The sequence below is a fragment of the Rhinopithecus bieti genome, unplaced genomic scaffold (genome assembly GCF_001698545.2).
Source record: "Rhinopithecus bieti isolate Rb0 unplaced genomic scaffold, ASM169854v2 scaffold_64503, whole genome shotgun sequence".
Lineage (NCBI taxonomy): Eukaryota > Metazoa > Chordata > Mammalia > Primates > Cercopithecidae > Rhinopithecus > Rhinopithecus bieti.
In genome coordinates, this window is record NW_016825208.1 from 159,162 (window position 1) to 181,072 (window position 21,911).

Genomic DNA, 21,911 nt, shown 5'->3' on the forward strand with positions numbered 1-21,911 from the left:
TCCTCCCTTCCTTCCTTCCTTCCTTCCTTCCTTCCTTCCTTCCTTCTTTCTTTCTTTCTTTCTTTCTTTCTTTCCTTTCTTTCTTTTTTTTGAGACGTATTCTCACTCTGTCGCCCAGGTTTGAGTGCAGTGGCCCGATCTTGACTCACTGCAACCTCTGGCTCCCAGGTTCAAGCAATTCTCCTGTCTCAGCCCTCCCAAGTAGCTGGGACTACAGGTGCCTGCCACCACGTCCGGCTAATTTTTTTATTTTTTATTTTTAGTAGAGACAGGGTTTCACCGTGTTGGTCAGGCTGGTCTTGAACTCCTGACCTCAGATGATTCCCCCACCTCGGCCTCCCAAAGTGCTGGGATTACAGGCGTGAACCACTGCGCCCTGCCTCATTCATTCATTCTCTTACTTCCTCAGTGTGTCCACGAATGCTGGGTGCCATGGGAGAATATAAGAACATAAAGAGTAAAAATATGTAGTTTCTACTCGGAAACTTAAAATTGAGAGGGGCAGCATTCACAGTTAAGTTTAAATAACATCAAAGACAGTAAAAATGCATATGTCCTAATAATGACACGAGTAAGTACCAATGTAATAGCCTTGGCAGTAAACGCTGTGAGTTCAGAAGAGTTACGGTAAGCTGGACTAGTCAGGGGAAGCTTCTGGGAGGAGGGCCCGGAGCCAGACCTGAGAGAAGAGCGGGCGGTGTGTCTGGAGGATGGTCCAGGAAGGGTGGACCTGGAGCCTCATGCAGGGCGCAGGTGCAGAAGCTGCCCCTGGATGATGTGCTCTCATGGCCAGACCCACCAGCTGTGGGGACCGGCCCTTGCGCCTATGTGCATCAGCCTTCGTCTGTGCTGTTCCCTATGTCTGGAATGCCCTTCCTCTCCCAAACCAGCTGTATTTCTCCTCAGGAACGCCTCTGCCTACACCACTCCCTCCCGCACCCCGCCCAACCCCCGACACCCTTCACCCCAGTCACACTATGGCAATGATTTATTCATGTCTGACTTTCTCAGGTCATGAACCTCGTGGAGCAGGGACTGTGTTCTATGCATTTCTTCTTGAACCCCTTTACCATTTTTGTGCCTATGGACTCCCAGAGTGCTAAATCACCCTCAACAGCCAAATTACCCACAACAGCCCCGCCTATGCCTCCACTGGGACCTTTTCCAGGGACAGAGAGCTGGAAGCACTTGGAAATTTTTCTCTCCCACATCCTCACATGCCACCACCCTCCCACTCCCCCAGCCCAACCCCAGGCCTTAACCAATGGTGCACAAATATGACGGTGTCAATACCCCAGTCCTCCTTGGGGTCTTAGCTTGGTTCCACTCATGTGCTTGGGTCCACTTTCCCACTCCCTTTCCACTCCTCCCCACCCTCATTACTTTTTTCTTTAGGACAGGGTCTCACTGTGTCACGCAGGCTAAAGTGCAGTGGCACGATCATAATGCATTGCAGTGTCGACCTCCTGGGCTCAAGTGGTCCTCCTGCCTCAGCCTTCTGAGTAGCTGGTACTACAGATGCACTCCACTCACCGGGCTAATTTTTTAATTTCTTGTGGAAATGATGTCTTGCTATGTTGCCCAGGCTGGTCTGGAACTCCTGGACTCAAGCAATCCTCCTGCCTTGGCCTCCCAAAGCACTGGGATTACAGGTGTGAGCCATCATGCCCAGTCCCCTCATTACTTCTATTTATGTATTTATTTATTTATTCAATTTTTGAGACGGAGTCTCCCTCTCGTTGCCCAGACTGGAATGCAGTGGTGTGATCTCGGCTCACTGCAATCTCCGCCTCCTGGGTTCAAGCAATTCTCCTGCCTCAGCCTTCTGAGTAGCTGGGATTATAGGCATGCGCCACTACGCCTGGCTAATTTTTGTATTTTTAGTAGAAATGGGGGTTTCATCATGTTGTCCAGGCTGGTCTCGAACTCCTGACCTCAGGTGATCTGCCCGCCTTGGCCTCCCAAAGTGCTGGGATTACAAGTGTGAGCCACTGTACCCAGCCTATTTATTTTTGAGACAGGTCTCACTCTGTTGCCCAGGCTGGAGTACAGTGGCACCATCACAGCTTACTGCAGCCTGGGCCCAAGCGATCTTCCCACCTAAGCCTCCCAAGTAGCTGGACCACAGGCACACGTCACCACATCTGGCTAATTATTTTGTAGAGATTGGGTCTTACTATATTACCCAACCTGGTCTCAAACTCCTGAGCCCAAGAAACCCTCCTGCCTCCGCCTCTCAAAGTGTTGGGATTACAGGCGTGAGCCACTGCACCCAACTTCTCATTAGTTTTAAATAAATTTCTTGTACTTGCATCTTTGTCTCAGGGTCTGCTTCTGGGGAATCCAACCTAGGATGCAAAATATTTGCTACACACTATTGCAACTACTTTCTACTGCGTATGTGCCATAGGGCACTGTTGCCAAACGCTCTACAGCTTATGCTCTCATTTATTTTGCATAACAACGCTATCATGATCACTTCACAGAAGACAGAAACAGGCCTAGAGAGGTACAGTGACCCATGCAAGGTCACACAGGGGACAAATGGAAGAATCAGGATTTGAATTCAGGTCTGTGCTATGCTAACAACACTGATTTTAACCACTACATCATTCCAGCTATTTTTTGTTTGTTTGTTTATTTGTTTTTGAGATGGAGTCTTGCTCTTGTTGCCCAGGCTGGAGTGTGATGGCACCATCTTGGCTCACTGCAATCTCTGCCTCCTGGATTCAAGCAATTCTCCTGCCTCAGTCTCCCAAGTGACTGGGATTACAGGCGCCTGCTATGATGCCCGGCTAATTTTTGTAGTTTTTTAGTAGAGACAGGGTTTCTCCATGTTGTCCAGGCTGGTCTTGCACTCCTGACCTCATGATCCACCAGCTTTGGCCTCCCAAAGTGCTGGGATTACAGGTATGAGCCACCGCGCCTGGCCCATCCCAGCTCTTTATTAATCTGTGTAACCCTGACACAGAATACAGTGCCTGGGCCGTCATGCACACTTAATGTGTGTTTTGTGAAAGGCTAAATTATTTAATGAAGGGCCCAGTTAACAAAGAGTAGATCAGAATGATTGGAGTAAAGTAACCTGGAGAAGAGAGAGACAAGTTGGAGAGAAAAGTCGGGGGAAAATTAGGGAAGATCTTGGTGCCAGGTGTGGGAGCTCATATCTGAAAGTCTCCCTCCTCTATTAGAACTGTGCCTGGGCCCGGACAACATAGTGAGATCCTGTCTCTGAACAAACAAAATTAGTTAGCTGAACATGGTAGGGTGCACCTGTAATCCCAGCTATTCCAGAGGCGGAGGTGGAAGACTGCTTGAGCTCAGGAGGTCAAAACCAGCCTGGGAAACACAGCAAGACCCCACCTCTAAAAAAAATAAAAATTAAAAAAGGGCCAGGCACAGTGGCTCACACCTGTAATCCTAGCATTTTGGGAGGCCAAGGCAGGAGGATCGCCTGAGCTCAGGAGTTTGATACCAGTGTGGGCAACATAGTGTGACCTCACCTCTACAAAAAGAAATGTTTAACAATTAGCCGGGTCATGGTAGTGCATGCCTGTAGTCCCAGCTAATTTTTGTAGTTTTTTTTAGTAGAGACAGGGTTTCGCCATGTTGGCCAGGAAGATCACCTGACCATGAGAGGTTGAAGCTGGAGTAAGCCATGATCGTACCACTGCACTCCAGCTTGGATGACAGAGCGAGACCCTGCCTCAGGGGAAAAAAAAAAATGTGTCCAGGGTGGGGAGAAACACATACATCTCTGGGTATACTGTGTCAGGGAGCTATGGCTAGAAAGGAAGAAGGAAGTCTGGACCCCTCAAACTGACCCTCAAGCCAATAAGGTGGAGTTAGTTAGGAGGAAAACATTAATTAATTAATTTTTAAATTTTTTGAGACAGGGTCTTGCTCTGTTGCCCAGGCTGGAGTGCAGTGGTGCAATTACGGCTCACTGCAACCTTCACCTCCTGGACTCAAGGGATCCTCCTGCCTCAGCATTCTGAGTAGCTGGGACCACAGGCATGTGCCACCACATCCATTTAAGAGAAATTCTTTTTTTTGTTGTTTTTTTTTTGTTTGTTTTTTTGAGACGGAGTCTCGCTCTGTCGCCCAGGCTGGAGTGCAGTGGCCGGATCTCAGCTCACTGCAAGCTCCGCCTCCCGGGTTTATGCCATTCTCCTGCCTCAGCCTCCTGAGTAGCTGGGACTACAGGCACCCGCCACCTCGCCTGGCTAGTTTTTTGTATTTTTTAGTAGAGACGGGGTTTCACTGGGTTAGCCAGGATGGTCTCGATCTCCTGACCTTGTGATCCGCCCATCTCGGCCTCCCAAAGTCCTGGGATTACAGGCTTGAGCCACCGTGCCCGGCCAAGAGAAATTCTTAAAGAAGACAGAAAGTGCGGGAAAGGAACTGAGCCCCTCATGTTGCCTAGGGAAAAAGCTGGGGCTCTTTACAGCATACTGCCTTCTTTAATTCCACAGCACTGTGTGGGTTTCCATGCCTTTACTTCCTTGGAAAGTATGAGCTTCTTGAAGACAGTAATGGTGCCTTGTCTTTCTTTGTATCCCTTACTTCTCTCCTAGTACCTGGCCTAGAAGGCACTCAATAAAACAAATGATTAGCCCCATTTCACAGATGAGGAACCAACACTGAGAGAGGTAACTCACCTGTGCAAGTCATATCACAAGTGCCAAAGTCAAGACTGGATGCAGGACTGCCTGGCTGCAAACCAATTCTTTCCAGGCTGACGTGGCAGGTAAGTGAGTGGGAAAGAGAAGGGGGAGGCATGAGGCAACTGGAGATTTTAGTACCTATTAATAGGCAGTGGATCTTGGCACTCAGACAGGTTGTCTTCATTAGCTGGGGAGGAGACTGAGTGGGCCTGGATGGTATGGAGGTATTTGCACAGGGAAACCCATTGTGCTGGCTTCTCCATTCAGATTAGACAATGCTGGTTCCTCTCTACCTGCCTTGGCTAAGCTCACCTAGGAGTAAATGCAGCAGGGACACTGTCACATCTATGTCAACACAGAGTCATGGAATTAAATAACAGAATAGGATCACGGATTTACAGAACAATAGCCCAGAACCTTGGACATGACAGATAGTTATTAAATGCTTGGCCAAGAGAAAAAGAAAGAACCTAGATCTAGTATCATGGTAAAATCTAATTATACAATCTGAGTTACCTTGAGAAAGCACCAGGCACAGCCCTCAGCCTTTGGGCAGCGAATGATGTCTTTGGACTAGACAGAAGAGATGGTTGTCTGCTCTGCTTTGAAGCTCTCTGGCCAGGGAAACTCCAAACCATTCATTTGTTCATCCATTTGCCCACACAATCAACATTTATTGAGCATCTGCTGTGTGGGGTGCTAGGTGATGGTGACAGTCCCAGGAAGCAGTTTCAGTCCTCCCTGCCCTCAAGGGGCTCTGTGTTTAGGAACGACAAACATATACATTATGGCAATAAAATTTGATAAAAAGTTAAAATTTGATAAAAAGTTAGAGAGGGGCACACCCTGACGTAGGAGCCCAGGAGGGACTCCTAACTTCTCTGCCAATTTCATATTTCAAAATCGTTTGACCTGAGACTCGCTTTGGTATAAACTTAAGCTTTCTTACTGTACATTTTTTTTCTCCTGCTAATCTTTAATGAAGTGCCCACCAGGTGCCTGGCACTGACTCAAAAAACTTGCTGAATTAAACCAAATGCACCTCCTGTGGGTTTTTCCCCCTAATATCCTCAGAGGCATTAATCAACTCCCTCCGGGAAATCCCCAGTCCCCACCCCATTCCCACCTTTCCTTTTGCAGCGTAATTCAACTCGTGCGATGGGGGCAGGCAGGATAGCATGGTAGTGAGATCAACAGATTATGACTTGGGTTATTGTCCCTACTTTGCCGTTCGTTCTCTGTGTGACCTTGGGATGGGACTTTAGGGGGATTTCTTTCTTTTTTTTTTTTTTTTTTTGAGACGGAGTCTTGCTCTGTCGCCCGGGCTGGAGTGCAGTGGCCGGATCTCAGCTCACTGCAAGCTCCGCCTCCCGGGTTTACGCCATTCTCCTGCCTCAGCCTCCTGAGTAGCTGGGACTACAGGCGCCAGCCACCTCGCCCGGCTAGCTTTTGTATTTTTTAGTAGAGACGGGGTTTCACCGTGTTAGCCAGGATGGTCTCAAACTCCTGACCTCGTGATCCGCCCGTCTCGGCCTCCCAAAGTGCTGGGATTACAGGCTTGAGCCACCGCACCCGGCCGGGGATTTCTTTAATAACCTCTAAACTCGCAGGCAATGCTGAGAGCCAAGGTAGCAGCTCTCAGGTCTTGTTCCAAGAACTGCCACCAGAGGGCAGCCTAGAGACCCCTCTCAGGTGTTTTCCTCTAGAGCTCTTTCCCTCACTAATGTCATCCACTCCCTGGGGCCATCATCAAGGCACACAGGTGTCCCCTTAGCTGCCAAGGCAACCATTCTGAGGTGAGCCAGGCATGTGAGATGAGGCTAGACAGGGTCTGGAGCCCTCAGGAAAATTCAGGCACAGGCTGCTTGTCCAAGTGGACCTCATGATCATCATTTACACATTCTCTCCGTGATTATTTCATGAGCCGGTCTACAGGAGAGGATACCACAGCCAGTCAAAGGATCAGGGCCCTGCCCTCAGGGAGCTGCTTTCCAGTGGGGAAGGAGAGAGATACACAGATGCTTACAAGGTATCTGTAGCAGAATGTCACCTAGTGATGAATGGTGTGATGCAGCTTAGGCATAGCAAGGAAATAGGGATGGTCCAAACATGTGTGTGTATGTTTTTTTGTTTGTTTGTTTGTTTTTTTTTTGAGACGGAGTTTCGCTCTTGTTGCCCAGGCTAGAGTGCAGTGGTGTGATCTCGGCTCACTGCAACCTCCACCTCCCGGGTTCAAGTGATTCTCCTGCCTCAGCCTCCCAGGTAGCTGGAATTACAGGCATTCACCACCACGCCCCGCTAATTTTTGTATTTTTAGCACAGATGGGGTTTCATCATGTTGGTCAGGCTGGGCTACGAGCGAAACTCCATCTCAGAATACTAATACTATTACTACTAATAATAATTCCTGTCTCCTAGGGTCATTGAGAGAATGGAGATCAGTCCTGCACGGGCAGATGTTGGCACCGAGCTGAATGTTACAGACTGCCAAGGAGTTGGTGCTGGTCTCTGGTGAAGATGTTCTAGTCTCAGGGCCCAAGAGAACAGAGTGGGACACGAGATGTCTCTCTAACAGGAGTCTGTGTTTGCTGGTCACCTCTGTGTGCTGGGTGATGCCTAGGTGCCAGGGAGACACTGGGCAGTAGGAGAAGCTCCCTCCTGTGAGGAACTCTCACCAGAGGCACTCAGACAGCCCAGAACACAGGAGGGAAGATGGGCCGCGGCAGTCCCATTCCCAGGCGCTCCAAGGGCCAGCTCACCCTAGAAGTCCCTGCTGGTACAAGTCTTTCTGGCCTCTCCTCTCCTGAGAGCACGTTCAGACTGCACCTTGGCCCTCTCTTTCACCCTCTTGAGGGAGTTGGGACTCTAATTCTGGGTGACCAGTAACAATAAAAACCACTAATAGCCCTAGTGGAAAGAATGACTATTTAATAGGTGCACATAATGAGCAGACAAGGAGCGCTCTTTTCCCTCACACTCACTCTGCAGAACAGAGAGGGGAACAGTCTTGTTACTGTGAGAGCTAAACACAGCCTCTGTGGTCTCCCTCCTTGCAAGATAAGAGGGGTGGCCTCAGGGTGTGACTGAAACAGCCATGAAGGCTTCTGCCCAGGGACCAGGCACCGACTGCCCTGCAGCTGACTCCCTGCTGCTTTTGGGAAGTGGGGGTGAAGGGAAAAGACTCGGGGGAAGATAGCTTGGTGGGAAGAACTCCACTTGCCGAATTCTTCCTTTTTCAGGATTCATTGCCCGAAGGTGCACCTGGCTCTGGCCCCAGCCCTTACTCCCATGTGCCAGCTGCAGTGCCCTGGGCCCCTCGGAGCTGGCAGGGCTGCTGGGAGGGTGAGGACAGGCATGGGAAGAGTGGAAAGTGGGGCCTGACCCAGCCAAGCTCCAGGAGGCTATTCCATAGAGGAGAGAGCCATGGACCAGCAGCCTAGCAGGGAAGAAAGAACGAAGGGTAGAGCCAAGCACTGCCCATACCTGGAATAATCTCAGGGAGAGGATGGTGTGGACAGACCCCAGGAATGGGCTTCTCAGCTAGGGGCAACTCGTTATGCTGCAGTGGGGGCACCTAACAGAACCCCCTAGGGTTTTTTTTAAAGTATACAGCACGATCCTGCCCACCCCTGGCATCAGATTAATGCCATGTCCAGGGGAAACCCCAGTATGTCCTCATCACAGCCATGTGAACTCTGCTGTTTGTTCATAAAAATGTGTTACACCCCTGGGGGAAAAAAAGGAGCTAATCCAATAGAGAGAAGAGTGGCTCAGGGGAGACAGTCACCTGTGAGGAATGAGGGCAGGACACACAGGCCCAGGCTGAGATTGCACAGGGTGTCGCATGAGTGGCTGTGTCAGAGCCAAGTGCACGTGCCCACTGCCATCTCCGCCAAGGCCATCAGTGAATCCCTCCAGCACCTACTGGGGCTTTGCACATAGGAGCTGTGCTGGAGTCAGGGGCACAGGGCAGGAAGCCAGACAGGAGGGCACCATGTCCCTGCATAAGGTGGAAAGGGGAAGCACAGCCTGGACACATTCATCCATTCCTTTATTTCTAAATATCACCAAGTGCCTGCCACAGCTATGTGCTGGGAACTCAGTGAACACACCTGTGCTTTGCCTACTGGCATGGAGCCCACGGTCCGGGGCGGGGGTGATGGTTTCTGTTGCATTTCAAAGCCATTGGGGCGCTGCATAGATGGCTGGCTGCAGAGTCTATTTGAGAGAAAGGCAAGAAGTCAGGGCCCATGGACTGTGGATTCCACCCTTGATCGTCTACTACATGAAAGAAGCCACAGAAGTGAGGGGCATTCCCAAGAGGAAGGCAGAAAAGTCGAGATTAAAACTGAGTCAAGAAGTGTAGCCAGTCCCATGGGAGCACCTGGGCTAAGGAGGGTCTGTCCCCACAGAGATGTTCGGAACGCCTGACTGGGGATGTGCCCTCTCCTTCTATGTTCTCGGTCACCAGAGGATCCAGGTGAAGAGTGTGGATGACTCACTCCACCCCTCCCCGCACAGGAAAAACAACTCAGAGGACATCCCCTACTGGGAGGGGGCCAGGAGCGTCGGCTTCCACCCGGGGAGAGGAGGGTGGTGTTGTGGCTGCAGAGGTGAGTCCACAGGGAAGCGTGGGTGTCATGGAGAAAGAGAGAGGAGGAGAGGAAATGGCCTCTCGCTGGAGCCAAGCAGAGAGAAACAAAGGAGGGGAGGAACCCACAGGCCCTGGAGCTCCAGAGCAGCTCCGGGTGGCCCCCTTCCTTTTCTCCCCAGCACAAAATAAGCTGCTTTTTCGGGCTCTTTCTCTTCCTTGTTCTCATTCCGTTTTCCTTCTTCCAAGCCTAAGCCCTGGTCTACCAAGGACCCCTATGGGATACATTTATTCTAGAACTTCTGTCCTGACTCTCAGGTCCCCAGAGGAGGAAAGCTGTGAAGGAGGGACCTCTTAAGCCGGTAACCCTCACTTAGGAATTCTTAACTTTTTTTTTTTTGGGACAGAGTCTCACTCTGTCACCCAGGCTGGGGTTCGGTGGCACGAAATCAGCTCACTGCAGCCTCTGCCTCCCCGGTTCAAGCGATTCTCGTGCCCCAGCCTCCCGAGTAGCTGGGATTACAGGTGCTCGCCACCACACCTGACTAATTCTTGTATTTTTAGTAGAGATGGTTTTGCCATGTTGGCCAGGCTGGTCTCAAACTCCTGAGCTCAAGTGATCCACCTGCCTCGGCCTCCCAGAGCGCTGGGATTACAGGCGTGAGTCACCATAGCTGGCCAGCTTTGAGAGTGGAAATCTCTCTAGAAATACTCATATATATAAGGAATTTTGCACACATCCTTACAGGGTTTAGGGAACCTCTGAAGCCTGTCCATGAACCTCTGCCACCCGTTTATAGCATGGTGTCAGCTGCAGAGTAACAGGATCTATGTGGGCCTGGAATTCCAACAGGCCTGGGTTTGAATCTTTTCAAACATTTTTGCTTGTTAGCAGCTGATTTGGACAAATAATTTGAACTTAGTTTTCTCATCTGGGAAACGGGGGAAAAGCACTTACCCTGTAGGGCTATTGTGAAGATTGAACAAGACAATACATGTTAAATACCCAGGCACCGTGTCCGCCTGCAGCAGGCTGTCAGTACACGGTGGATCTCGTGCCCCAAGCCTCCTCTTTATGGAGTCCCTCATGTTGCCCCAGCTGGCCTCGGATTCCTCCCACCTCCACTTCCTGGGTAGCTGGGACTACACCACGCCATGCTTCAGCCCCCTTTGTGATCAAAGCCCTTTGGTTCCCTGCACCCTCTCACATTTACTGCAATTCCTGTAGAATCCAAATTCTTTTAACCTGATGTTGTAAGTCATCTACAGTCCCGATCCAAGCAGCCTGTCCCTTCTCCCACACCACTGTTCCTCCACATGTATGTCCCACACCAACCCACGCCATCCACTGGTTCTAAACACACCTGAAGCACCGCAAGGCCCTGTGTCTGGCTGCCTGCTCCGTGTTTCTCTCATTCCTCAAGGCCTAGGGAAAGTCCTGCCACCTCCCTGAAGCCAAGTGCCTATCTGCTTCTCCACTCTAGGCTGTGTGTCCCCAGTTGGATGGCAGCTCCTCAGGACAAGGAACAATTCCTCTTCCTTCTCAGTGCAACTTCCAAAGCACAGCAGAGGAGCGTGCACTGGGGGCCAAGCCTGGCACAGAAAACACAGCAGCACAGGGCTGCTGGAGGGTGGAGGGGAGAGTGACCTGCCTGCTTCATAACACATGACTAGGAGCCCCACCTTTTGCCTATGGAAGGCATGTGCTTTGAGTTTGATTTTCTCAGGTGCGGGGTGTCTACGCCACCCACACGTTCTCACCTGGTCCAATGCACCGGCACGGGCAGGGGCAGAATCTGTTGCTGTAGAACACAGCAGAACTGCCTGCACTACTGTGGACATCACCAAAGTGGCAGCTTCACTGAAGGTGACCCTGGCCTGTGCGGGCACTCAGCTGATGCCCTTCTCTACCCTCCTAAGCCCCATTAGCTTTAGGTCTTCACCGCCTGTGCTGAGAGGAAGATTAATGGTGAGCAGCAGAGTAAAATCCAGCACTGAAGACAGGGTTTCAGTAAAAAATCAAAAGCGCAGCAGATTGGAGTTTGAGGGCCCAGAGGTGGGCAGGACAGTAGAGGAACTGGGCAGCCCAGAGTGGCAGGATGGAGTGGACAGGAGTGGACAGGAGAGAGTAGCTAGGAGGAGGGATGTGGCTGCACCACCAACCCACGTGGGCGGCTGGAACCTGGCAGGAGGCCGGGAGAGACTGTGCCTCCTCCAGCCTGGCTGTCTTGGCCAAGTTCTGACGGCAGCTGGGAGGAATGTGAGAAAGAAAACAAGAAAAACTTTGCTACCTCTGGCTGGTCAGGGGAAGTTTGTGTTGGAAAAGAAGAAGCCACAGGTTCTGCTGTTCCGCTGCCTTCTCCCCTCCCAACCTGAGGAATGGCCCAGCACCTTCTAGTCCACGCCTCCCTGACCTCTGCCACTCCCCTCGCTGCCCCAGAGCCCCCTGCCTGCTTGCCCAGGTCCTCCAGGGAGCCAAGCCTGAGAGTCTAGGGAGGCCCACAGGAAGAAATGATGTTTGGAAAGAGCAGCATCACTTAATTTATTTATTTTTTATTTTTTGAGACAGAGTTTCCCTTTTGTCACCCAGGCTGGAGTGCAATGGTGCGATCTTGGCTCACTGCAACCTCCGCCTCCCGGGTTCAAGTGATTCTCCTGCCTCAGCCTCCTGAGTAGCCGGGATTACAGGTGCCTACCACCAAGCCTGGCTAATTTTTTTTTTTTTTGTATTTTTGGTAGAGACAGGGTTTCGTCATGTTGGCCAGGCTGATCTCCAACTCCTGGCCTCAAGTGATCTGCCCACCTCGGCCTCCCATAGTGCTGGGATTACAAGCGCCACCACGCCCGCCGAACAGCATCACTTTAAATGGTATCTGTGTCTCACATTTGTGCCTGCAGCTCTGCACAAGGCAGGAAGGGAGCAGAAGAGACTCTGCTAGCATTGGCTGGGCTGGAGACTCAGGAAAGGGAGCCTGGGGCCGTGGGGTGAACCTGGCCTATTTGTTTCCCCCAGTGGAAGGATGAAGACAGGAGCACCTGCAGGGCTCCATTTGCTGGGCTTTCTACAGGGGGACTGCACCCCTTGTCCCATTTAACCTTTCTTTTTTTTTTTTTTTTGAGATGGAGTCTCGCTCTGTCGCCCAGGCTGGAGTGCAATGGCCGGATCTTGGCTCACTGCAAGCTCCGCCTCCCGGGTTCACGCCATTCTCCTGCCTCAGCCTCCTGAGCAGCTGGGACTACAGGCGCCCGCCACCTCGCCCGGCTAGTTTTTTGTATTTTTTAGTAGAGACGGGGTTTCACCGTGTTAGCCAGGATGGTATCGATCTCCTGACCTCGTGATCCACCCGTCTCAGCCTCCCAAAGTGCTGGGATTACAGGCTTGAGCCACCGCGCCCGGCCTAACCTTTCTGATAATTTCCCATTTGATGTTCACAAAAACCTCACGAGTTAAGTGTTATTTAAAATATCCCCATTTTACAGATGAGGAAATGGAAGTTCAGAAAGGTTTGAAGAGTCGCCCAAAGCCAAGAGGTTAGCTGGGACCTGAACCCACGTCATCTTCATTCTGAAGCCAGTGTTTTTGTTTTTCCCAAGGCATTAGCCCCCTTCAGGCGACCCTTCCTATCCCTTCCTCTCTCCTCGGCTCCCTCAGCCCCTCTTTCCTCCCACTCCCATTCTGAGTGTCACCAGCAAGTCAAGAGCAAGACTAGATGGTAGCCACTAGCTGCACGTGGCCAACCACATCATTACAATTAATTAAAATTAAAGTTCCAAATCTTTGGTGGTTAGACTAGCCCCATGTGGCTAGTGGCTACTGTATCAGACAGCACAGACAGGAAACATTTCCATCCTGCTGGTCTGGACTTAAAGGCCGGTCAGGAGGTAGAGGGAATGGGAGAGACCAGCCCAAGGGCTCCAGGGATGGACCTGCCTTTGTGAGGAGATGAGGTTTTGGAAGTGAGTTTGGGTGAGGGGAGCAGGGGTGTCTGAGGCCTGGCAGGGGAGAGGGCAGCTTGCTGAACTCCTAGGCACCTCCCTCCGATACTGATACTCCGGCAATACTAGTGAGCAATTAATTGGCTGGGGCAGGGCCGGGGCCAGAGCAGGAGTGAGGCCAGTGCAATGGAGGAGAAGCCACCACCCTCTCAGCAGATGGCAGGGCTCTGGTTCTCCTGGCCTCCTTTCATCCTTTGAGGACCTGGGAGCCTGCCTGGCCCTCCTTGACCGGCCCAGAGTTGGCTGCTGCTTCCTGCTCGCTCATCCAGCCCAGGGCCAGCAGATGGGATATGGGGCCACCACCTTCCCAATTAGCCTTCTTAGCCTCTTGCTCACCCTTGAGGTCTGGGTTTCCAGCCATGGGGAGGGGCTGTGAGTGGCCTGTGAGTAACCAAGGCCCAGCTATGACAGAGGTCATCAGCCCAGGCCCCTCCCCTGGCTGAGCCCTGGCTCCCAGCACCCCCCCCCAACCCCCATCACCATGCCATCCCCAGAGGCCCCCAGAAGGAACAGGTCAGGGAGTTGGTTTTGGGAATGTGGTGCCCCATTTCTGGGAAGGAGAAGGTTCCCCAGGTGATGGAACATGTAATAGGTGTATGGCTGGCCTAGTACTTGGGGAGTGGTGGGAGGGGATCCTGGGGATGGGGCAGAACTCATATTTGAAGGAGGAAAGTGGAGGTGGAGTGATGGGGTCCCAAGGAAGGAGCAGACTGGGGGCTGTGAATGGGACCTCACTGGGGTTGGGCAGGTGGGGCTGGAACAGGCACCTAAGTGCAGAAAAAAAAGCTGAAATGCCCACGTCTGCGAGTGGAGGGCAGATGGGGAGACAGGCCAAGCCAGGGTAGGCAGGAGAGTTAAGGAGCCAGGCGGCTGTGTCCCGTGGCAAGAGTGGCCGCCCCAGAGTGGGTGGCCGTGGGGCAGAGCGCCTGGTTCCGGGTTAGGCAATGAGGAGCCGGGGCCAGGCCTGTCAGGTGGCAGGATCGTCAGGGCCCCGTGGCCATGGGTACCCCACACTGCAGCCACTGCTGCTGCTGAGTAGGCAGATGCACCGGGCTGATTACCACGCTCCTCCCAGCCACACCAACTTCCCCTAGGGCACCCACCCCCTCCACGTCTCCTCCCCTCCCCACAATGACTCCTGCCCAGGGAATGTCCAGCTCTGGCATAAAGGACCCGGGTGTCCTCGAGCTGCCGTCAGTCAGGAGGCTGTGCAGTCCGAGATGGGCTCGTCTCGGGCACCCTGGATGGGGCGTGTGGGCGGGCGCGGGATGATGGCACTGCTGCTGGCTGGTCTCCTCCTGCCAGGTAGGAGGCTGGGGGCGCTGGGAACAGGAGGAAGGTGGGAGGGAGAGTCCAGGAGAGGACCCAGTGACGGGGACGGGCAGGGGGTCTGGAATCTGCCTGTTGAGTCTGGGGGTTGCTCCTCGCTGCCTTGTCACCTTAGGTAAGTTTCTTAAACTTCCTGAGCCTCAGTTTCTGAAATTCTGAAGTGGGGTTAATGACACCTATCTCTAGTCTGTGTGTCTCAAATTAAATAATGTATGTGACACATGCTTTGGAAATTCTAGAGGTTTATATAAATGGTGGTGGTGGTGATTTTTGTTATGGGAGCACTACATGATAATGATTGGACGTTTAATAGTGATATCATTTTTAGAGCCTTTTAATATGCTAGGCTCTGTTTTAAGCACATTTGGATTATATATTAGAACCTTTTTTTTTTTTTTTTTTGAGATGGAGTCCCACTGTGTCTCCCAGGCTGGAGTGCAGTGGTATAATCTCGGCTCACTGCAACTTCCACCTCCCAGGTTCAAGCAACTCTCAAGCCTCAGCATCTCAAGTAGCTGGGACTACAGGCGCCCATCACCACACCCAGATAATTTTTTTTGTATTTTTAGTAGAAACAGGGTTTCGCCATATTGGTCAAGCTGGTCTGGAACTCCTGACTCAAGTGATCCACTCGCCTCGGCCTCCCAAGGTGCTGGGATTACAGGCGTGAGCCACCACACCCGGCCTACATTAGCACTTTTGATCATTACAAGAATGGTATGAAAGGAGATTTGCTATTTCCACTCTACAGATGAGGACACTGAGGCATGAAGAGGTTAGGAAACTAGCTCAGGATCATGCATTAGAAAGCAGCAAAGCCAAGATTTCAACCCCAGGCCAGGAGACCCCTGGACCTGTGTTGTTGACCACCGGGTACTTACAGCGCTTGAGGAATTTCTGCGACCTTCCCACGGTCTGGTAGGTGGTTGGTGTCTGAGGGAATAGAGAAAGAGAAAGGCAATGCTTGGTGAATTTGTGCAGAGTACTGAAGGGAATTGGCACAGAAGGGGTTTGGCGTGGAGGTGCATGCAGAGAATTTCTTTCTGAGGAGAGAACAGGGACATCACAGAGGATGGAAGTCTGGTTGTTAGTGGAGGGATCAGGATGAGTGGCAGTAATAAATCATAATACATAATGCTTTACACTTTCTAAAACATCTTCTGGCCAGGCACGATGGCTTGCGCCTGTAATCCCAACACTTCGGGAGGCCAAGGCAGGTGAATCACCTGAGGTCAGGAGTTCGAGACTAGTCTGGCCAATATGGTGAAACTCCATCTCTACAAAAAATACAAAAAATTAGCTGGGTGTGGTGGCGGGTGCCTGTGATCCCAGCTACTTGGGAGGCTGAGGCAGGAGAATTGCTTGCACCTAGGAGGCAGAGGTTACAGTGAGCTGAGACCGTGTTACTGCACTCCAGCCTGGGCAACAACAGTCAAACTCCATCTCAAAAAAAAAAAAAGAAAAAAAATCTTCCAGATGGATGATCTCATTTAGTCTTCTTCATAGTAATGCTGTGAGAAGGCAAGACAAATTTGGCCCCTCTGAATGTATAAACTAAAGCTCAGAGAGGTTCAGTAACTTGCTATGTGGCTCTGTTTGTGTCACGTGGGACCTGGAGGGACTAGGGAATGCAGAAGAAATGCAGGTGAAAGAGTCATGGAGGAACCACAGGGTAAGTTGGGCCTGGGGTTTTGAGCAAAGGAAAGGAAAGATAAGGAAAGATGTGTTCCCACATCCCAAAGGGAAGCCAAGGCAGCAGAACTCAGATGAAGGGCTGGATGGAGGCAGGTGTGCTCAGAGAGGGAAGCTAATCACAGCCAGGAGTCTTTGAGGCTCTCAGGGTTTCGTCCTGGGCTGGGCCAGTGAGAGCAGGGCTGGCTCAGGGTGCGGTGTCCTGCCACACTGGTACCAGCAGGTTCTGAAGCAACAGATAGTGACCCCACATCCTGGCCCCCACCCAGCCTTACTGGCATGGCCAGTGCTGGGATGGGAAATGGGGTTTCCATTCCTGACCACAGCCTGGGCTCTCATGAAGAAGCTGGTGACCAAATCTTAGTCCTCGAGTGCCCTTTCCTTTATTTCAGCCCCTCTGCCCCAAGCTTTATCTTTTTCCAGTGTCTCCTTCTATGTTTTTCTCCGCTTCTCAGCCCCCCATTGTTTTGCCTTTTGTCTTCTCCTTCCCTTTGGTCCCACTGTCTGGCCCAGGGTTTTTCTCCTTAAGAATTTATGCCTGGACTTCTCAGAGCCTCAGTTTCCCCAGTTCTCTGTCTCTTCAGGGTCCTTTCTTTTAGACCTACTTGTTCCTGCCATTTTTTCATTCCCTTTTCTTTTAAAACATTTTTTAAATTAAAAAACAAAATACAGATGGGGTCTCACTATGTTGCCCAAGCTGCTCTTAAACTCTGGGGCTCATGTAATCCTCCCACCTCGGCCTCCCAAAGTGCTGGGATCACCGGCGTGAGCCACTGTGCCCAGCCCCCTCTTAGCTTCAATGTTTTGCTTTGAGGCCCCTCACTTTGGCACCTAATTTTCTATTTTTCTGGTTGGTGTTTGCCCACCCTTCCCAAACAATGAAACTGCTTTTATTCTGCCACCTCAATCTCCTTTAGAGACAATAGCCAGTTCTTCCTCCTTTCTGCATCCCTAAACTCTCCCTGGGCTCCACTTGGGAGAAACCTGAGAGGCCAACGACTGAGATAGGACTGAAAGGTGAGGGAGGAAGCCAAGCCTCCCTGGCCCTTACTAACCACTGCTTTCCTCCACAGGGACCTTGGCTAAGAGCATTGGCACCGTCTCAGACCCCTGTAAGGACCCCACGCGTATCACCTCTCCTAATGACCCCTGCCTCACTGGGAAGGGTGACTCCAGTGGCTTTAGTAGCTACAGTGGCTCCAGCAGTTCTGGCAGCTCCATTTCCAGTGCCAGTGGCTCCGGTGGTGGCTCCAGTGGATCCAGCGTTGCCCAGGGTGGTTCTGCAGGATCTTTTAAGCCAGGAACAGGGTATTCCCAGGTCAGCTACTCCTCCGGATCTGGCTCTAGTCTACAAGGTGCATCCAGTTCCTCCCAGCTGGGCGGCAGCGGCTCCCAGTCCGGCAGCAGCGGCCCTCACTCGGGAAGCAGCGGCTCTAATGCGGGAAGCAGCAGCTCTCACCCAGGAAGCAGCAGCTCTCATTCCAGCAGCAGCAGCAGCAGCTTTCAGTTCAGCAGCAGCAGCTCCCAAGTAGGGAGTGGCTCTGCTCTGCCAACCAGTGACAACGCTTACCGTGGAATACTCAACCCTTCCCAGCTTGGACAAAGCTCTTCCTTTCCCCAGACCTCTGGGGTGTCCGGCAGTGGCCAAAGGGTCAGCTTCAACCAGCGCCCCTGTAGTTCGGACATCCCCGACTCTCCCTGCAGTGGAGGGCCCATCATCTCACACTCCGGCCCCTACATCCCCAGCTCCCACTCTGTGTCAGGGGGTCAGAGGCCTGTGGTGGTGGTGGTGGAGCAGCATGGTTCTGGTGGCCCTGGAGTGGTTCAAGGTCTCCCCTGTAGCAACGGTGGCCTTCCAGGCAAGCCCTGTCCCCCAATCACCTCTGTAGACAAATCCTATGGTGGCTACGAGGTGGTGGGTGGCTCCTCTGACAGTTATCTGGTTCCAGGCATGACCTACAGTAAAGGGAAAATCTACCCTGTGGGCTACTTCACCAAAGATAACCCTGTGAAAGGCTCTCCAGGGGTCCCTTCCTTTGCAGCTGGGCCCCCCATCTCTGAGGGCAAATACTTCTCCAGCAACCCCATCATCCCCAGCCAGTCGGGAGCTTCCTCAGTCATTGCGTTCCAGCCAGTGGGGACTGGTGGGGTCCAGCTCTGTGGAGGCGGCTCCACAGGCTCCAAGGGACCCTGCCCTCCCTTCAGTTCTCGAGTGCACAGCAGTTCTAGCATTTCCAGCAGCTCCGGTTCACCCTACCATCCCTGCGGCAGTGCTTCCCAGAGCCCCTGCTCCCCACCAGGCACCGGCTCCTTCAGCAGCAGCTCCAGTTCCCAGTCCAGTGGCAAAATCATCCTTCAGCCTTGTGGCAGCAAGTCCAGCTCTTCCGGTCACCCTTGCATGTCTGTCTCCTCCTTGACACTGACTGGGGACCCCGATGGCTCTCCCCATCCTGATCCCTCCGCTGGTGCCAAGCCCTGTGGCTCCGGCAGTGCTGGAAAGATCCCCTGCCGCTCCATCCGGGATATCCTAGCCCAAGTGAAGCCTCTGGGGCCCCAGCTAGCTGACCCTGAGGTTTTCCTACCCCAGGGAGAGTTACTCGACGGTCCATAAGTCAACTTTTGTGTGTGTGCATGCCTTGGGCACAAACAAGCACATACAATATATCCCATATGGGAGAAGTCCAGTGCCCAGGCACAGGGTCAGCTCAGTTTCCCTCCTCCTTCCCAAAAGAGTGGCTCTGCTTTCTCCACTACCCCAAGGTTGCAGACTCTCTCTTATCACCCCTTCCTCCTTCCTCTTCCCAAAATGGTAGATTCAAAGCTCCTCTCTTGATTCTCTCCTACTGTTTAAATTCCCATTCCACCGCAGTGCCCCTCAGCCAGATCACCACCCCTTACAATTCCCTCTGCTGTGTCTTTGAAATGGTCCATTGAGTAACACACCCATCAACTTCTCAACTGGGAAACCCCTGAAATGCTCCCAGAGCACCTCTGACGCCTGGAAAAGTTATACCTTCCTCTTCCCCTTTACCAAATAAAGCAAAGTCAAACCATCATCTGGAAACAGTGGCCACTTTTCAGTGACCTCTGGTCAACCTACCCAATATGCCACTGGGCTCTCGCTCCCAATTCCAGCCCACCCTCCATTACAGAGCAAACCACGCCCTCCTAGATCACCGTCCCCAACACACCCATTGCCTCTCAAGGCCCTTATCTCAGCCCCTTCCTACGGCCACTTCCCTCAGTGCTCAGATGCTTCCCTAGGTGAGGGAGACACTGGGGCACCCTCAGAGGTTGGAGCAGGCTCCCTGTTGTCTCTGGATCCTGGAGAGATGCTCAGTAAACTGTGGGGACTAGGTGTAGACTTTTTGCCTTCTTGGAGTCCTGGGTCTCCTCTGAGAGCCTGGCTGGTGCTCTTCCTACGCCTCTAGAGGTCTCTGTGTCTCTCATTTTCCTTCAAAAGCTGGCCTGTATTTCTCTTCTACCTTCCAGCTCCTCCCATAGAGGAGGAAGACAATAAATATTTGTTGAACTGAAAGCAGAGATTGCCTGGCCTCCCAGACCCTTCCTCCATTTCCGTCCTCTCTCATTGCTCCAGGAAATCCATTCTCTTCCCATTCCTCATTCACCATGGGGTCCTCCTTCTCCTTATTTAGGGCCCTCAGTGTTTCCTCTCCCTCCCCTCCCCACCCAAACTCCTTTTCTTCCACCATTAGCATGCCTCACCTTCTAGACGCCATCCTCTCTGGGAGTCATGAGTCTCGATTTCCTGGGTTTCTGGGATACCTGGAAGCTTGGGAAGGCTGGGACACAACAACTCCAACCAGATTCCTGTCAGCTGAGTAGGAGCCCAGGTGGGCGTTGTTCCTGGAGCTGGGGGTGGAGAGAGTAAAGGACTGAGAGGATGGGAGTGGGGCAGGGAGTGCAGCCAAGCAGGGTGACTCACTGGCCTAGATCAAGAGGCCCGGCCTGTGGCAGAACAGAGCTGCCAGTGGTCTCTCCGTCTTCACACTCGCTGCTCTGCTGGGGTCCAGAGTGACAGTGTGAGTGACATGGCTCTCAGTTGAGGGCTGAGAGGGCAGCGTGCCCCAGTAGGGAAGAGGAGTCACCTCCACTGGAGAAGAGACAGAAAGTGGAGTACGCGGTGGGGTCCATGTGACTTAAGTCCTGAGACAGGCAGGGAGCGGCTGAGGCAGATGGAGTTCCCGCATCCCAAGGAGGGCAGAGGGGGTCGTGCTTGTCCCTGTAGGAGCCCCACCCCCACCCCAGGCCACCTCTCGGAGCCTCTGCTGGCTGCAAAGGAATTCACCCCTACCCTAGCACTTAACCCATTCCCTCCTATCAGGATGGTGCTGTCTGGTCCTGAATTTATAACTGTTGAAAGTCCAAGTCTGGAATCAGCAGAAATGTATTACATTGACCAGAAAGGGGCTGAATCACCCTTGGTCCAGCATCTGGCCCCTGATCTGCAGCCAATGGCAGGAATCGAGGTCCTCAGAAGCTTCATGGATGGGAATTGCAGGGAGGGAGGCCCTCGGATGCGGTGATTCCTCAAGTCTTCTGCTGTGCTCCAAATTAAAAGCTTGCGTAAAACTCATGCATGTCATCCAAAAAGGCCTCTGGGCTCCTCCCACTGCCAGTTCTGGAGAGGAGCTCTTCGCTCCTCCAGTGGTTAAGCCAGCAGGGGCTGGGGGGGAGGACACAGCAGTAGAATCAGCCAACAGCTCGTGTTTTGACCTCAGACAGCCAGAGAAGCCTACTCCTGAGGCCTCCAGGAAGCCATGGAGAGAACAAAGGCATTGTATTTTATGATAAAATAAAACATATTTAAAAGACAACAAACAGTTAATGAGTCTCTACATTCCCCACCTAGCTTCAACAAGGATCAAGTCCTGGCCATTCGACAGCAGCAGTTAAAGATCCTCCTCTACTGTTACTGGGAAATAGCCACTTTCTCCCAGTGTTTCTTACACTCTGTGGCACATCTGACCACCTGTGGCAGGCAGAATGATGTCTCCAACCCCAACACCATCAAAGATGTCCACATTCCTAATACCTGCAATGTGGGAATTAGGTTACATGGCAAAGGGAAATTAAGATTCCAGATGGGATTAAGGTTGCTAGTCAGCTGACCTTAAAGAGATTATCACGGATTATCCAGGTGGGTCCAGTGTAGTCACCAGGTCCCTTAATGTGGACGTGGGAGGCAGAAGAGGAAGTCTGAGTGATACAGTGTAAGAACTGGCTAATTTTGGCTTTAGAGATAGAGGAAGGGGACCATGAGCCAAAGAACACAAGTGACCTCTAGAAGGTGAAAAAGTGGGGAAAGGGAATCTGCCCTAAAGCCCCCAGAAAGAATCACAGCCCTGCTGACACCTTTATTTTAATCCACTGAGATCTGTTTTGTACTTCTGATCTCCAAAACTGTAAAGTCATAAATCCATGTTGTTGTAAGTCATTCGGTTCATGGTAATTAGCCAGCTTCTCATAAGGATGGCATCCAGGCCCATTTCCCTAGCTAGATCCAGGGTCCCATCTAGGAGCAGCTCCTCAGATGGGGCCACTTCTGCACCCCAGAACCTCCTGCAGGTTGAGGCCAAGGTGAAGGAGATATGAGGATGCACGAGAAAGGGGTG

The 21,911-nt window shown here is 52.1% G+C and overlaps 1 protein-coding gene across 2 annotated transcripts; it reads left to right on the forward strand.

Moving 5' to 3' along the window:
* The first annotated feature begins 9,070 nt into the window (after nt 1-9,070).
* Nucleotides 9,071-19,331, forward strand: CDSN (corneodesmosin). 2 transcript variants are annotated; one of them, XM_017862912.1, is made up of 2 exons: nt 9,071-9,280; nt 17,349-19,331. In XM_017862912.1, the coding sequence occupies exons 1-2, from the start codon at nt 9,082-9,084 to the stop codon at nt 18,884-18,886; spliced, it is 1,737 nt and encodes a 578-aa protein (XP_017718401.1). In that variant the 5' UTR covers nt 9,071-9,081; the 3' UTR covers nt 18,887-19,331. The 2 variants fall into 2 exon arrangements, with proteins under 2 accessions (XP_017718401.1, XP_017718402.1); XM_017862913.1 differs by lacking the exon at nt 9,071-9,280 and adding an exon at nt 14,396-14,559.
* The last annotated feature ends 2,580 nt before the right edge of the window (nt 19,332-21,911 follow it).